Raw genomic sequence first — 15,805 nt, 5'->3', positions numbered from 1 at the left:
TGGCTGTAAAACACTTGTGGGATGTATGTCATAAATCCAGGAGGCAAGAATTGAAGGAAAGAGTGATGGCCAGTGTATGTGCCCCGAAGGCAGCACCCTGAGACTATTCCATAAAGATGTGAGACTATGCCCACATTCTTAGGAACCCATCCCAGTTTCAGGGATGTTTATCTAAGAGAGCACTCCTCCAAACAAGGGAGGCGGAGCCCAACATATACCACAGGATTCCACGTTGTCCCTGTTCACTGATAACAACAAGAAGAAGAACTTACATACATATTCTCTACACCTTCCATGGTGGCTTCATGACAGCGCTAAGTAGCAGGCAGAACAGACTTCTTCACCATTTCACTAAGATGGAAAGTAAGGTCAGAGAAGTGAAGTGAGTTGCTCAAAGCTGCACGCTGCATACATACTGCAGGTGAGAATGGAGCCAGGTCTGCTGGTTCCATGTTCCTTGGCGTAGTAACCAGATTTGGCATCTGGAAAGAATCCAGATTCCCTCCTTGAGAAGTCAGACTGGCTATATCTGAAGCCCTTTAAGGTTGTGTGTGGAGCCCTACGTCAAGGACACAGGACCAAAACTCCGGAATTAACTGAGCCCCCATAGCAACTATTGTCAGGGGCTCTCCTAATCTAAACCAGACAGCCCCCTGACTCCCTATTCGGTAAAATAATCTCCATGTAGTAACCTTGTAGCATCCTGACCAATCACCTAATGTCATCCTGCCAGCAGGAATTTTCTTTGTCTTGAGGCTATAAAAGTTGGCCACTAGCCCACAAAGCAGGTCGGCTCTCCCTGGTCTATCAGGAAGTCGGCCCACTGTATTTGCAGCGCCCCTCACTAACTCTGCTCTTTGTTCTCAATAAACTCACTCTTTTCTAAAATACTTTGTGTTTGGAAATTCTTCTTCCAAACCGCGCTTGGGCCACGACATTGTTGTTCTGAAATTTAAAGTATCCCTTTTTCTCCTGCAGCCAATAAAGCTTTAGGACACGGTCCTACCCAGTGAGCCAGTGTCCTAGATGGACCTGTTATGACCACTAAGGGCAGAACTCTGAGAATTCACCAGGCAGCTGTGGTTGTGCTGAAGGCACCAGGGAGGTTCAGAGTGGGAAGAACACGGTTTTCTCCTTCCAGAACAGGGGTTCAAATGTCAGCTCTGCCGCCTGGATGAGCTATGGCATCTCAGGAAACTGACTTCACCTCTCTGAATATTACTCTCTTCATCAGTATGCTAAAGATGGTTGAGAAGGTTGCATGTCAAGCTGAGATATTAAAGAAGGCCAGTAAATGTTAGTCTTCCTTACAAGACCCACCATCAACCCTCTAACACATTAACAGGAGTCTTTTAAGGTCACAATTGTTTCCTACAATGAAGCCTAATGAGTTTTCCAGAAGAAATTCACTACTTGCCTTAAAAGAGCTGGGAAGCATGCAGACACCTGAGGTAGCTGCACACACACATACACACACACACACACACACACACACACACACACACACACACAAATGCTGATATTGGATTTAACTCCCTGTGCAGCTTCACCTTGGAGTAAATTTTCCCTCTGTGCCCTGAAAATTGGGGCATCAATCCCTCTATACCCTTGCAAAAGGTTTCTGTGTTCAAACAAATTCTGAGGAATGAGCCTCAAATCTTCCTCACCCTCCACGGCCGTATCCCTGTCATCAGCAACATGTGAATGAACCAAATTATCTCCAGGGCTGAGGGTGTGGGCCACATCGCCGGGCTCTGCCGTCAAAGGAGCCCAGCGTCATGTTCCACCCCCTTAGGAGATGGCTGATGCTGTCATAGGGCTGTGAGGGAGGAAGCCAGCCTGGAAATGCCATGTAGGGAAGAAACTGTTCCATTTCAGTGTGAGAATTCTAAAATAGCTGCTAATAAAAAGCCTTCATACTGTGACACTTCAATACAGACACCCACAAGGATACCTTGACAAGCTGTTTGACTCCTCACAAGTCTTTTCTTGCTTTTCCTGCACAGGGCCCGAACCATCGCCCACACGGCTATACAACCATGCAGTGACGGAGAAGGCCAGCAGGGGTCTGCCTAGTCTGCGGCGCCAGCCAGGGAGCCCGGGTTCCTTCCTGGAGGGAGCCATCACTGATCTGATGTTGGCTTGTCCAGGCACCTGTCACAGCAGTTTGAACCTGCTACTTATTCTGTCTCTCTCTCTATCCTCCTGTTGTCTTTGACAATACTTACCCAGACAATGAGTTAAGTTTACCTTCTAGGATGAGAGGGGAGAGTATCAAATAATATTTCATTTACCAATTCAGAAATGCCATGGTTCAATGAATCTAGGCTCTGAAGATAAGGAGAGTAGGATATGACTGTACGATAGTGATTAAAATCCAAAGAGTTTTTCCCACTGGAAGTCCTAAAAAATCCATTAATTACTATAGCACTATCTCCATCAGGAAAACAATGGGTCAAGTTTGAAAGAATTTTTAACAGCACCTATTCTATTTTTGAAGCTTGATAATTAAGATCTTTTATAAAGTTACTATATGAATCTTAGCATAGATGAGACCATGTTAGCTATTTTCTATAAATGCTGCTGAGCAGGACCCATGCAATTCTTGTACCTGGCTGTCCATCAGACTCACCTAAGAAGCTTGTTAAAAATATAAATTCCCAATTCCCATCTTCAGTGATGCTGGATCAGTATATCTAAGGTGAGGCCTAGTAATCAATATTTTGAAGAAAGCACTTTGAGCTATTCAGAGGTATGGTCAAGCTTGGGAGCCTATAGAGTGGGGAGCACGATAGTACCAGGCAAGGTAACCCTGCTATGCTTCCATTAGCATGAAGAGAATTTGAGAAGTTGTCTCACAGTTGGATATCATAAAGCAACTTTATGTTTGAAAATGCTCTTAGTGGAGTCCAATTTGGAATTCGTTTTTATCTGGTCAGTAGAATTTTTCAGGTTTTATGCCTGTACTAAGTTCTCATGACCACAAATGGAATGACCACCAAGAGAAGCTGCTGCAACTCTGCAGAGGAATCAATCCTGAAGTTTTTTTGTTTGTTTTAAATTTTATTTATTTTTTGGCCGTATTGGGTCTTTGTTGCTGGGTGTGGGCTTTCTCTAGTTGCGGTGAGCGGGGGCTATTCTTTGTTGCAGTGCACGGGCTTCTCATTGGGGTGGCTTCTCTTGTTGTGGAGCACGGGCTCTAGGCAGGCGGGCTTCAGTAGTTGCGGCACATGGGCTCAGTAATTGTGGCTTGCGGGCTTAGTTGCTCCACGGCATATGGATCTTCCTGGGCCAGGGATCTAACCCATGTCCCCTGCATTGGCAGGCAGATTCTTAACCACAGCGCCACCAGGGATGTCCAATCCTGAAGTTTTTAATGTCTTTGCATGTACACAGCATTAGGCGAGGTTGTCGTAACAATCTTTTGTAGTTTTATAATTTTTTTCAAATCTGGACAAATAGACCAAACAGGAATGTGAACTAACTGCTTGAGGACAGAATTCTAAGAAAGTTTTATGGAGAGTTGAGAGATGGAGTCAAATCATACTTGCACTTGGAGCTATTTCCATCCTGAAGACCCACTATGGTGGATAACATCTTTACTTTTAAAGACTCCCAGGGGAATGGTATATAATCTTTCTCAGACCTTCCTTTTAGGCAATTATCATTATCACTAAGAACCTAGAAAATGCTCAGCACTGTGTGAGGCATTGTGGAGGTCAAGATTAGAAGATGCACATTTTGCCCAAGAAGCACTTGTAATCAGGTCACTTAGTCTTGATTATAACTTCAGTCATCTGCAATAGTCTTTAAGTTCAATAACACCTTCATCTGCTATTCTTCCTTTAAGACCCAGGTCAAATCTTAATTCTTCCAGAGAATTTTCCAGATTTCATCCCACATGCCAATAAAAGTCAATTTATCTCTACGCTTCACAACTTGTATCATACTGCCTAGCATCAGAGTGATTCACTATGTTTCTTCTCCCCAAGAGATTTGTGGTTTTCTTTAGGGAACAGAACATGTCTCATTCAGAATCTACATATTGAAGAAGTATGGCTAAAAATTATATATGCAGTACCATCTTGGACTAATTCAGTCATTTATCCATCCAAGGTGCTCTGTCTCTGACCACAGGACAATGACTGTGGGAAAATGTAAAAAGTGTGGAGCATTATTAATATTCTGCCCACACATCTTTTTCCAAAGCCTTCTTGAACCAGTTCACACTTTGAGCCTGGGGAATCTCTCAGAGGTAATAGGGAAGCTTAGATAATTTCCTTTTGCTCAATACTCACTGAAGATGGAGACAATCTACTGTCTTACTAAAGTAATAATCTTGTGTAGGCAGGAAAACTTTGACTGTAGAAGAAGTATTATGTAAATGTAAGTTATTTAATTAAAAAGAAAAAAAATTCTTCACAGGAAGTAGATGTTCTAAAGATGTGGGAGAACTTGTTTTCTTTACTGCAGTTTGTAAGTGGTTCACTGATAGATTCTTTGTAATGACATATTAATCATGAGAAATGGCGACTGTCTTCTACCTTTAGGCAAGGTGGAGTACCAGGGAAAAAATATACCTTCTTATCTGAAACAACCAAAAACCGGCTTAAATATATGTATATGAAACAATTATTTTCAAGACACTAGTTAACAGGCAATGAGGGATAACGATTCTTGAGAGATGAGAAACAAACATAGTGAGTTCTATGGTTACCAAGCTTAATTCATTGAAAGAGACAGAGGGCTCCGAGTGGAGCCCAGCATGCTCCCTGGATTAAGGAGATGGAGCAGAGAGCCCGGAAAGATCAAGGTGACTAGAATGGAAAAGACAGAATACCAAAGAAGAGAGAGCTGCACACAGAGAAAACTCTGAAGATTTATAGAGTGCGCCCCTCACGTATTCAGCTGAGTATTGATCACTGCACACATGTGAGGACACTATCAATGGCTGGGGAAGACTGTCCAAAAGGATCAGTGCCCAGTGCTCACACAGGACCAGTAATACTGCCAGTTCCCGATGAAGCAGAGTGAAAACCTCATGATTCATGGGGAATTAGATAGAGTACCTAGTAGATCTTGCCTCAGTGGTGGGGAATTATTAGCTCTAAAGTAGGCACTGGTCTGATACCGCCTAATAAATCTTAACAGCAACACACAAAGGGATCAAACAGCTTTGAGGCAATATAACCACATTCCAGAACAAAGCCCAAAAATATTTTTAGGAAGGCAAAATATCTAGCATCCAACAACATAAAATTCACAATGTCTGGCATCCAGTCTAAAGTTACCAGGCATAAAAAGCAGCAGGAAAATAAGATCCATGATGAGAAAAATCAATCCATGGAAATTGATCCAGGACTGACACACATGATGGAACTACAGACAAATATACTGAAAACATTTAATATAACTGCATTCCACATGTTTAAGAAGTTAACTAGAAGACTAGAAAGTATAAGAAAAGGCCCATATTGAACTTGTAGGAATGAAAACTTGAATATGTGAGATGACAAATATATTGGATGGGAATAATGGAAAATTAGACACGGCAGAAGAAAAAAAGTTATGGAAGTTGAAGACAGAGTAATAGAAACTATCCAAAATGAAACACAAAGAGAAGAGAATCTGAAAATATGAAAAGAGCTCAGTGGGCAATGAGACAATTTTAAGTAGTTTAATAAAAGTGAAATTGGAGTCCCTAGCCAGTACGTAGGGAGAACAGAAGAAATATTTGAACAAATAATGGCCAGAAAATTTCAAATTGATGAAAACTATAAGCCCACAAATCCAAGAAAGCCAATGAACCCAAGAGAAAATCTTAAAAGCAGCTTGAGAAAAAAGAAGCATTACATACAGAGGAGTAAAACTCTCCTACTGAAAAACGCCAGCACTTTTGTATTTTTAGCACTGATTATGTGCCACTTCAATTTATTGTCCTCAACAAGCTTTAAAGGCAGGAGCTCATTGAGAATAAAGAAAGAGAGACCATGAGGGCGCATCAGGTGAGTATGGCATGGTTTTCATTGCTCTTCCCAAACCCATTCACCCATTCACTTTCAGTTCCTTTTTACCTATAGTAGAACCATAGTTTGTCTAGGTCTTCAGAAAGCCACTGATCTCTGCAAGTGTATTCAGTCCTTAGTCTTGGCCCACGTGTGGCCAGTGAAATATAAGAAGGAGTCTTTGCAGAGGAGATGTTCTGGGAAAGATTTACTTCCTGATGAAAGGAAGGCATGCAGGTAGAAACTATCTTTTCTCTGCAGCCATCTTGCCCCCTTCCTCCTCCAATTGCATGTTTGACATGTTTGGAGTTGCTGCACCCATCTTTCAGCCATGAGGAAAAGACCAAGAAAATGCCAAGTGCCAAAAAATTGCTCTGACATTGAAAAGCTTCTGAACCAATCAGAAACTGCCTACCTGTGAACTTCTTGTCATGCAAACAAAAGCAACTCCCTATCTGCTTAGGGCATTGCTAGTAGCTAAGTGTTAAATTCATTCCTAATGGATAGAATCATAAAGTTAGAAGAGAGAAATTGGAGATTCAAACCTTTGCCCTTAGGACCCCAGTCTGATGCTCTTTCCTCTATACTCCAGCTAACTCTTTGTTGCCAGCTTCCTTTTTTAAGGAGCTCCGGTCTCAGTGATGCAAAGATATGGAATGTCACAGACATGAGATAGCTGAGGCCTGACTGCTTCAAAAATGGGTAAAAATGGGAGAAAGTACCTGCTGAGGATACCTCTCAGTACTCTGAGGAATAAGAATCCTTCTGGCCCAACCAAGTCAATAGGCTATGGCCTACCTTCCTTTCCAGCATACCTGAAAGCACACTTAATTTCTGTATGTAGTACTTCCATGTACAAAGTGGATGGACTTTTGATTTCAAGAAGAAGAGACTAAGAAGACTGAAAAAACAAGAGGATTTATGCCATCTCCCGCTAACAGACTTTACTAGTTAGGAAATGGATGAAACCAGGCCCCTGGACAAAGGATCTCCAGGCCAGCTCTCTTGTGCAGGCTTTGGCCGCTTTCCATAGCCCTTCTTAAAAGGCCACAAGTCCCAGTAATAGATTAAAGGCTCTGAGGCGTTCTGTAGAAAGGAAATTATTCTTACCTTAGTGACCATGGATCTCTTTTACTGGTGAACAGCCTCTGACAGCTCATGGTTCCAGTTTGAGAGAGGCTGCTCTAGGCCGAGCAAATATATACAGCAGTGGAGATGTGGGGATCTGTTGGGCGGATCTATTTTCATAAGCTTCCAGAATGCAATCTGACATGTCACTTTCTGGCATAAAAATTCGCAGTGGCTTCCCACTGACAAAAGGACCAAGTCCAAAGTCTTTGGCATGGCAAACAGGCCCCCGTGAAATCTGATAATAGCCTAAATAGCCTACTTTTTTAGCCTCAGAGGCATGCAAAGGAGTCCCATTCCCTGGCCACGCTTCGCAATGTTTACATTGCCATCTCTTGTCCTATGCTACCTCCTATGCCAAGAATTCCGCCCCTCCCCTCCTGGCCCACAGCCTTCTTGCCTCTAGAGCAATTTTGGGTTCATATCTTAAATACCAGCTCAAATGTCATGTCTCTGTGAACCCTACTCTGGTTTCCCAGTGTAGGCTGGTGGCTTTCTCTTTAGGGTTCCCAGTACCTATTTCTATTACAGCATTCATCACATTATCACGTGTCTAAAACATCCTCCTTTATTATTTAGTACAGTATCCAACACATAGCAGCTGCTTCATTAATGTGTGTTGAATGAATGAATGAATGAATGAATACTCACCCACCCTGTTGCAACTCCAAAGCATATGTGAAAGGTTCATAGGGCGGCTTGAATACAAATTAAGCCAATTTAGAATCTTGAAACAATTTATGCCAATCAGCTTTTATATAGAATTAGTCTGAACTCAGTGTTCTGATTTCTCTCCAACAGACAGGTTCCTCTGAACTGCGCTCTCTCTAACTGTTGTACAAGGCATAAATTGAAGATGATTTCAAAGAATAAACAAACTCTTACATTTCTGGGGCCACTTTAATCAAAAGAACCCAACCAGAAAGGTCTATAATTGTTCATGTGAAAGTTAAGAGTCATTGTGTGAGTATCTATTATGGAGGAAAATAAGGAAATGGTATCTGCAAAAGAGAGTTAATGACATAGAGGCATTCTTCTTTCAGGAAGGGATTGTGTTGCCTCTTAAAATGAATGCCATGCCTGGCTTTATGGGTTCTAGGCAAAGTATATCAGAAGTTTTTCTATTATAGTATTAATGTAAATAAGTTTAAGCTCTGAGCTTTCTACTGAAAATAAATTGTCTGAGATAAGGATGTCCCTATATCTCTGGCTTTACTTCCTGAAGACAGCACTCTTAGACTCACAGACAGGGTATCTGCAAATCTGAGTATCTTCTGTATTCATCAACAGGGCTAAAAAGATATGCTCATCAAGGCTTTTCCTTATGTGTGTCCTGTTCAGCATACATAGTGTGTGCCCTGCACTCTTACAGTTTGCACAGATACAAAGATATATTAGACTTGTCCTCTCCCTGCTCTCATATCAATGAGAAGACATGCACATGAACAGGTTTCCATGATGCAACGTGCTCTATGCTGTAATGCTTATTTATATGAAGTATTGAGGGATCACAGATTTGTGAGCCATTACTCTGTGTGGAGAATGTCAGGGAGGAGGTGGAACTGGAATTGGTAGATGCCATGCTGGTCCTCATAGCGGGAATGACCTGGGCATTTTACACAACACACTAAAAACATCTGTGGAATGAGCTGAGATCTATCTATCTATCTATCTATCATCTATCTATCTATCTATCTAACCATCCATCCATCCATCTGTCCGCCTACCTACCTATCTAGAAATGTTCACATTACATACAAATATTTCTTTTAAAATAAATACAACTTTTCAAAGACCAAGGTATGAAAGTTCATCCTTGATTATTTCCTATGTGCTTGTACAGTTCTTAAATTACCTAAGCCTTCTTCTCTCCTCTATGGTTCAGGACTTTATTTTCCAGTTTATTACCCCTCTTCCTTCAGGGTGGGCAGATTAAGGGACAACGTACTGAAGTTCAAAACAGTTCTTTTCCTACTTGTTATATCAGCTTATTTTAAGAAAAACCATCGTCTTTTCTCTCTGCTGTTCATAAACTGTATTAAGCACTTGAAGATGATTTCTAGACTTGTTGTTTATATCATTTTAACACTTTAGGATTCTGACCATGGCCTTGCTTAGCCAAGCTATATTTATTTGCTTCTTTTAATCTCCACCATTAGTCAATTTGCCGATTCTGCGTCCTTCTCTTTTCTTCTTAAGTGAAAGATGGATTAAAGGATAGGATTTCTTACCTCTTGCCACCATAAAACTAAAGCCCAAAGGGGTATAAGACTTAAAAGCGAGGATTTCAGATGTTTGGGGCTTTCTACTCGCCAACGGTCACATTCATTTTAAATGCATGTTGAAGCCAAATTGTGGAAAATACCAAAGTGCACATTAAAAAAAATTCAGTGGATACGCTGTGGCATAGTAATGACCAAGTAGAGTGAGATCCTAGGTCTCTGACAGGAATCTGGTTCAGATGCTTCCTAAATGCCAGGCTTTGCCAGTGGAGGGAAGGAATAAAAATGAAATGAAAGACTGGTACTGCAGAGCTGCTAATTAAAATAATTCAGAGAACATAAATGCTAGAGTAATTTTGGACCTGCCATATCAGGCTGGTTTCAATGCAAATGTAGTGTTCCGATTTCTTCCTTCTTTGGGAAGATATAATTAGCTCAGCTGCAACAGGGTGGAAGCCTCGAGGCAGCCGTTTCCTGGTGCTGCCAGCTCCCCCATGATGGAGAAGCAGCTGCCACCCGCCCCTCCTGCCATGGATCGCACAGAGCTGGGGCCACCCTGCAAGGCTGCTCACAAGCCACCATGAACAGAGGCTCAGGCTGCCATTGGGACTGGTTCTTGCTTAAAGATAAGGGACATGTTACTCCTTAATAGTCCAGCTGACTCTAGGCCCAATCGCCATCCTTCCATATAAGATAGCCTTGGTGAACTCAAAAATCCTCCTTCGTTACTGTGGCAGGAAGGATACTTAACACTGGTGATGATGGCCCACATTGGCCACAGCAGCTCCCCACCTTGGAGTGTGCAGGCTTTGGGAGAAGCTAGGAACAAAGCAATGAAGAAAACGTGCCCACAAATGAGAAACCAGAGCTGTAAGGAGAACACATTCCCCAGCTGACGTGGCAGAGAAGATGAAGAGACACTATGATGGGGACAGGCTCAATGCTAAGCTTATGGATGATCCAACAGGTGGGTAACATGTGAAAGCAAGAGTGTCCTGGGGAATAGCCATTGCATGATGTACTCAACTCACCTGCAGAAACAGAGCACCAGCTTCTACTTGTCGATTTGACAAACTCAAGAGAATGGACTCTACTGACAGACTTTTGATATTTAAATAAGCAATAATATTCTACAAATGAGTTCTATGACAATAAATACTTTCATGGAACCAAAAAGTGTACCACCATTTTGAAATTTTAGAGAAGGCAAAATAGAATGCATAATTTCTTAGTTGTCCTAAGCTACCATCAAGTTGTCAGGTTCTCACACCCATCATCCACTTTCCTACCGGCTCCCACCCAGGCCCACCTATCATAGAGGCCAACAAAAGGCCGTTTTTTTCTCCTCCTTCTCAATGGGAACAACAAACAACCAAGCAAACATACAAACCCTGCAGCTGCCACTGAGTAATGACCATGGTGGGGGGATTAAATCAATGCGGCATCTGAAGAACATTCCTTAATGACTGGGATAGTTCCGTGAAGACCATTTAATAAATAAAGGAACTGGGAATCATTGTTTCCTCCAATCAGTTCAGAAGGAAATACTTCAGGAAAATGTCACTTAACTGGAGGATTTTCTTTTCAACAAATCAGAATATATGGTAGATGACAAATGACAGTGTTTTTATAATGCATAAATGACCAAGGCTAACTTCTCAGGTCTATAACAATGGTCACTGTTTTGTTAGTATTTTTTAGGCTTTTTTATTGAGATACAATGCATATACCATAATATTTACCCTTTTAAAGTATACACTCAATGGTTTTAAGTATATTTACACATATACTAAACAGTCCTCACACTATAGAATTCTAGAACATTTTCATCGCCCCAAAAAGAAACTCCATATCCAGTCACTCCTCGTTCCCCATTGTCCCTCAGCTCCTGGCAAAACCACTAATCTGTTTTCTGTCTGTATGGATTTGCCTCTTCTGGACAGTCCATATAAATGGAAGCGTGTCGTATGTGACCTTTTGCGCTTGGCTTTCTGCACTCACCATAGTGTTTTCAAGGTTCATCCACGTTGTAGCATGAGTAAGTACCTCATTCCTTTTAATTAATGAATAATAGCCCATCGTATGGGTGACCACATTCTATCTGTTCACCAGCTAATGGACACTGAAATTGTTTCCACTTTGGAGCTATAATGAATAATGCCGCTATTTCGTTTGTGTACAAGTTTGTGTGCATGTGTGTATGTGTGTGTGTGTGTGTGTGTGTGTGTGTGTGTGAACATATGATTTCAATTTTCTTGGGTATATACCTAGGGGTAGAATTGCTGGGTTATATGGTGACTCTGTGTTGAACATTTTGAAGAACTGCCAAACTATTTCCAAAACAGCTGCACCATTTTACATTCCCGCCAGCACTTTATGAGGGTTCCAATTTCTCCACATCCCCATTAACACTTCTTATTGTCTGTTTTGCCAAGTGGATGTGAAATGGTACCTCACTGTGGTTTTGATTTACATTTCCCTAATGACTAATGATGTCGAGCATCATTTTATGTACTTATTGGCCATTTGTACATTTTCTTTGGGGACACCAAAAGAAACTTAAACCCTTTGCCTATTTTCTGATTGGGTAATTTATCTTCATATCATTGAGCTTTTCAGTCTTCTTCCTCTGAATTATTTTTCTAGAGATTGTAGAAAAGGACACTGAGTTCTACTTAGTTCAGTCCTGGTTTTGAGAATGAAGCATAACTTTATCGATTTGGATAACGATAAGGTTGAAAATATTTATCGAGCACTTATTTTGTGCCAGGCGCTCTGAAACCTTTATTAACTTACTGCGAAAGGGAGAGCTATTGCTTGGGCCACATGTTTCTTCCTTGGGTGCTCATCAAGATCAGCACTTAAGGAAGAACTCACGTGTTCCTTTGTCTCCTGAGACCGGGAAACGCCCCTATCCCCACTTCCTGCCAAGGGAGCAGAGCTAACGGAGAAGATGCATCCATTGGCAGGTAACCTCCCGCCATGTTTTAGCTCTCTGGAATAAACTAGTCAGTCATTGCTAGACTCGGGACAGGTGCTTTGCAACTCTGTTTTGAACACCTGAAGTTAAGACTGCCCATGTTTCCTGCAAACACACCCAAGAAAATCCTTTACGATTTGGTCTCCATCCTTTCTTGCTGTATAAAACGTGGACAGTGCTCATCAAGGTGACAAAGGAAGAAACCCCACATATCAATCTCTAAAAGAATACGCAGCAAGGCAACGGATTCATTGTCTTAGACTAACTGTAGGAGAGTCAGCTCGGCTAAAGGGCAGAGGCACTGGAGGTGAGGGAGGCTGCAGGGAGGAGCACAGGAGACGAACTGAGAAGGCTCCTCCTCAAGCATAATCATCAAGGGCAGAGCAAAGGCGAGCACAGGCATTTTCTTCACCAGCCCTAACCTAGTATGAAAGTTAGTGGAGTTCTAAGTTGTACCCTCTTAGGTAATATATTTCTAGAACATTTATTTCTTTTTCTTCCTACATCCCTCTCCCTTTAAAAATCAAGCAAAACAACAAGAAAACAAAATTGGTGGTTTGAGGTGTTAGAACACAACCGAAATCTTCAATATCATGACTTCCCGGTTTCCAGAAATAACCCTTTTCTTTCATACCCAAGTTCTGAGATGTCAGTTAAATCTAACACGCCAAGGATGCCGACTCCAGGTAATCAGTGGATTTGAATTATTGTCTATAACTCTAGCTGTTAGTGTTTCAAATGGGGGAACCCCAGGCAGACTCGGTAGGACAGAACCTCTTACCAAGATGGCCACCGGCCAATCCACTTTCATTCAAGATGGTTCTGAGTGGGAACTTCCAGGGTCTTAGTGTACTTTCATTTATGTGAACCAGCTCACCCTAGATCAAGCCTCAAACAAAGGCTCCTGGCATAGTTTCACAGAATCAAATCCAAACCTCAAAATCCTTTAACCTCATGGCCTCCTGGAAGTTTTCCAAGGGTTCCCCTGGCAGAACTCTCATGTTGAGAACTCTTTCCTCTTGGAGATCTCACAGACAGCTCTGGAGAGCCATGGAAAGAGCAGGACGGTGTTGTGGGCTGAGCTGTGTCTCCCCCCAATTTATATGTAGAAGGCTTAGCCCCTAGAATCCCAGAACACAGCTATATTTGGAGATAGGGCCTTTAAGGAGGTGATTAAGCTAAAATGAGGCCGTTAGGGTGGGCTCTAATCCAGTCTGACTGGTGTCCTTATAAGAAGAGGAAATTTAGACACACAGAGAGACCCCAGGGATGCCCGTGCACAGAGAAAAGGCCATGTGTACATAGTGAGAAGGCACTGTCTGTAAGCCAAGAAGAGAAGCCTTAGAAGAAACCAATGCTGCCGTCACCTTGATCTTGGACTTCTAGCCTCTAGAACTGTGAGAAAATCAATTTCTGTTGTGTAAGCCACTTTGTGGTATTTTGTTGTGGCAGCCCTAGCAAACTAATACAACGAGGGAGCCCCAGGGAAGGATGGCCCTGGGGTCTCTTTTTCGGTACAGCCACTCACCCTGTAGTAGTCAGTGCTGTACACGTCCCGGGACATGCCGAAGTCCCCGATCTTCACTAAGAGGTTCTCGCCCACCAGGCAGTTCCGGGTGGCCAGGTCTCGGTGCACGAAGTGCTGGGACGCCAGGTAGACCATGCCCGCGGCGATCTGCTGGGCGATGTGCAGCATCTGCGACTGCGTCAGCTCCGTCGGCGGGTTGCCCTCGGCCATCAGCACGGCATCAGGTCCGTGCGCCCTGGGGAGAACACAGAGGGCCTTGCTGGAGCCTCAGCTCTTTGCCCTGAGGGGCCCTTTGCCCCACATCAGCTGCTGGTATGGAAAGATGCTGCCTGACTTAGCAAAAGAGGAGGGAAGGATGCTTCACCCACAGTTTTATCTCTAAAGCCTCCAGAGCACCTAGGCTTTATTTCCCAGAAAGTCTAGCATTTCCTGGGCCATGTGGGCCTGAATAGTGCCCCCCTCGACACACAGACAGGTTCACATTTTAGGGTTCTGGAACTATGCTGGGATCAGGCACTGGCTAGATCCCAAGACCCTGAAAAGCAGTGGGTGGAAGAAGCAAAAAACAAGCAAACAAAAAAACCCAAATCAAAATAAAACACTGGGGGAAGAGTTTGGCTCTCCTGGAGTGAGGGGTCACTGCACCCTAGCAGGAGCCCCAACTCTGTCCTCCCAGCCACATGCTGCAGCAGAGGGCCCTCACTCCCTCCAGAGTGCAGCTCTGCTCTCCCCTACTCCACCTGCCCTGTGGCCCAACATGGCTTCAAGCTGCCCATGTTATCCCCAAGCCCAACTCAGCAGAATCCCAGGGCATCCTCATCCCGGACATTCATTCCCAGTGAAAAATACCATCTCCTTTGGCCCACCCCTACCCCTGACCTCCAGCTCAACACATGTCCTGGGCACCACACAGGAGAGCCTTTTGAATCACAACACATTTATTCTTTTACTGGGGCAAGTCTTATTCCCCACACTATGGTGGGGGCCGGGGGGAGCGGTGAAGTACAGTGTCTTATACCTTCTTTATCTTCTGTCTTACATACCCAGCCTTTTCCCAGCTATGTGACAACTTAAGGCAACTTTTTTTTTTTTTTTTTGTGGTACGCGGGCCTCTCACTGCTGTGGCCTCTCCCGTTGCGAAGCACAGGCTCCGGACGCGCAGGCTCAGCGGCCATGGTTCACGGGCCCTGCCGCTCCACGGCATGTGGGATCTTCCCGGACCGGGGCACGAACCCGTGTCCCCTGCATCAGCAGGCAGACTCCCAACCACTGCGCCACCAGGGAAGCCCGACTTAAGGCATCTTAACACTGGCATGTGCTTCAGGGAGGGGAGGGTCCCAGTCTTAGGATGCTATCATGAATCGCTCCCACCCCCCTTTCCGCATTCCCCACCCCGGAACCCTGCTGAGCTGACTGGAGTTACTGCCCCTGAGGGGTGCTGCAGGGCAAGGAGTAAATGTGTCCTTTGCTGCTGGACGTGCCAGGGTGGGAGTCAAAGGGCTTCTGTCTCCCAAAGGGAAGCAAGGGAGGAGATCTCCTTCAGGACAGTTGGAAGCACTTAAAACAAACATAGAGGATTCTAAATGTTAGAATTTAAAGTGGGTGACCCCACCTATGGGCGTCCAGAGCTATATGAGTATTTGAAAATAAGAGAGCCAGAATTACCCAAGAACATCCAGCTCGTTTTGCCCCGCCTCCGACCCACCAGCCCCATAGACCCTCCCGTCATGGCTCCAGCCACAGTGGTTCCCAAAACACGCTGTCACCAGATCAGTCATTCTTGCATTTTCAGAGAGCAAGTACTGGACAAGGAGGTGAGGAGTTTCCCAGTCCTCGCGGTGTCCAGCCCCATGATCTGGGGAAGACTTTTAACTTGTCCAGTCTGTAATTTCCCCATTAGGCAAAAATCCATAGGGGTATTATGTTGGGTGATCATTTAGGT

General features: G+C 43.6%; 1 protein-coding gene across 3 annotated transcripts in view; it reads right to left on the bottom strand.

Moving 5' to 3' along the window:
• The window catches only part of NTRK2 (neurotrophic receptor tyrosine kinase 2), a 378,936-nt gene that overhangs the window by 56,544 nt on the left and 306,587 nt on the right, over positions 1 to 15,805 (bottom strand). For all 3 annotated transcript variants that reach the window (XM_060014974.1, XM_060014975.1, XM_060014973.1), the window contains exon 16: positions 13,864 to 14,098. In XM_060014974.1, the coding sequence (XP_059870957.1) occupies positions 13,864 to 14,098 (235 nt within the window). The remainder of the gene's footprint in view (positions 1 to 13,863; positions 14,099 to 15,805) is intronic.

Source organism: Delphinus delphis, chromosome 6 (assembly GCF_949987515.2).
Source record: "Delphinus delphis chromosome 6, mDelDel1.2, whole genome shotgun sequence".
Taxonomy (NCBI): Eukaryota; Metazoa; Chordata; class Mammalia; order Artiodactyla; family Delphinidae; genus Delphinus; species Delphinus delphis.
This window is presented reverse-complemented; position numbering and strand designations above follow the sequence as displayed.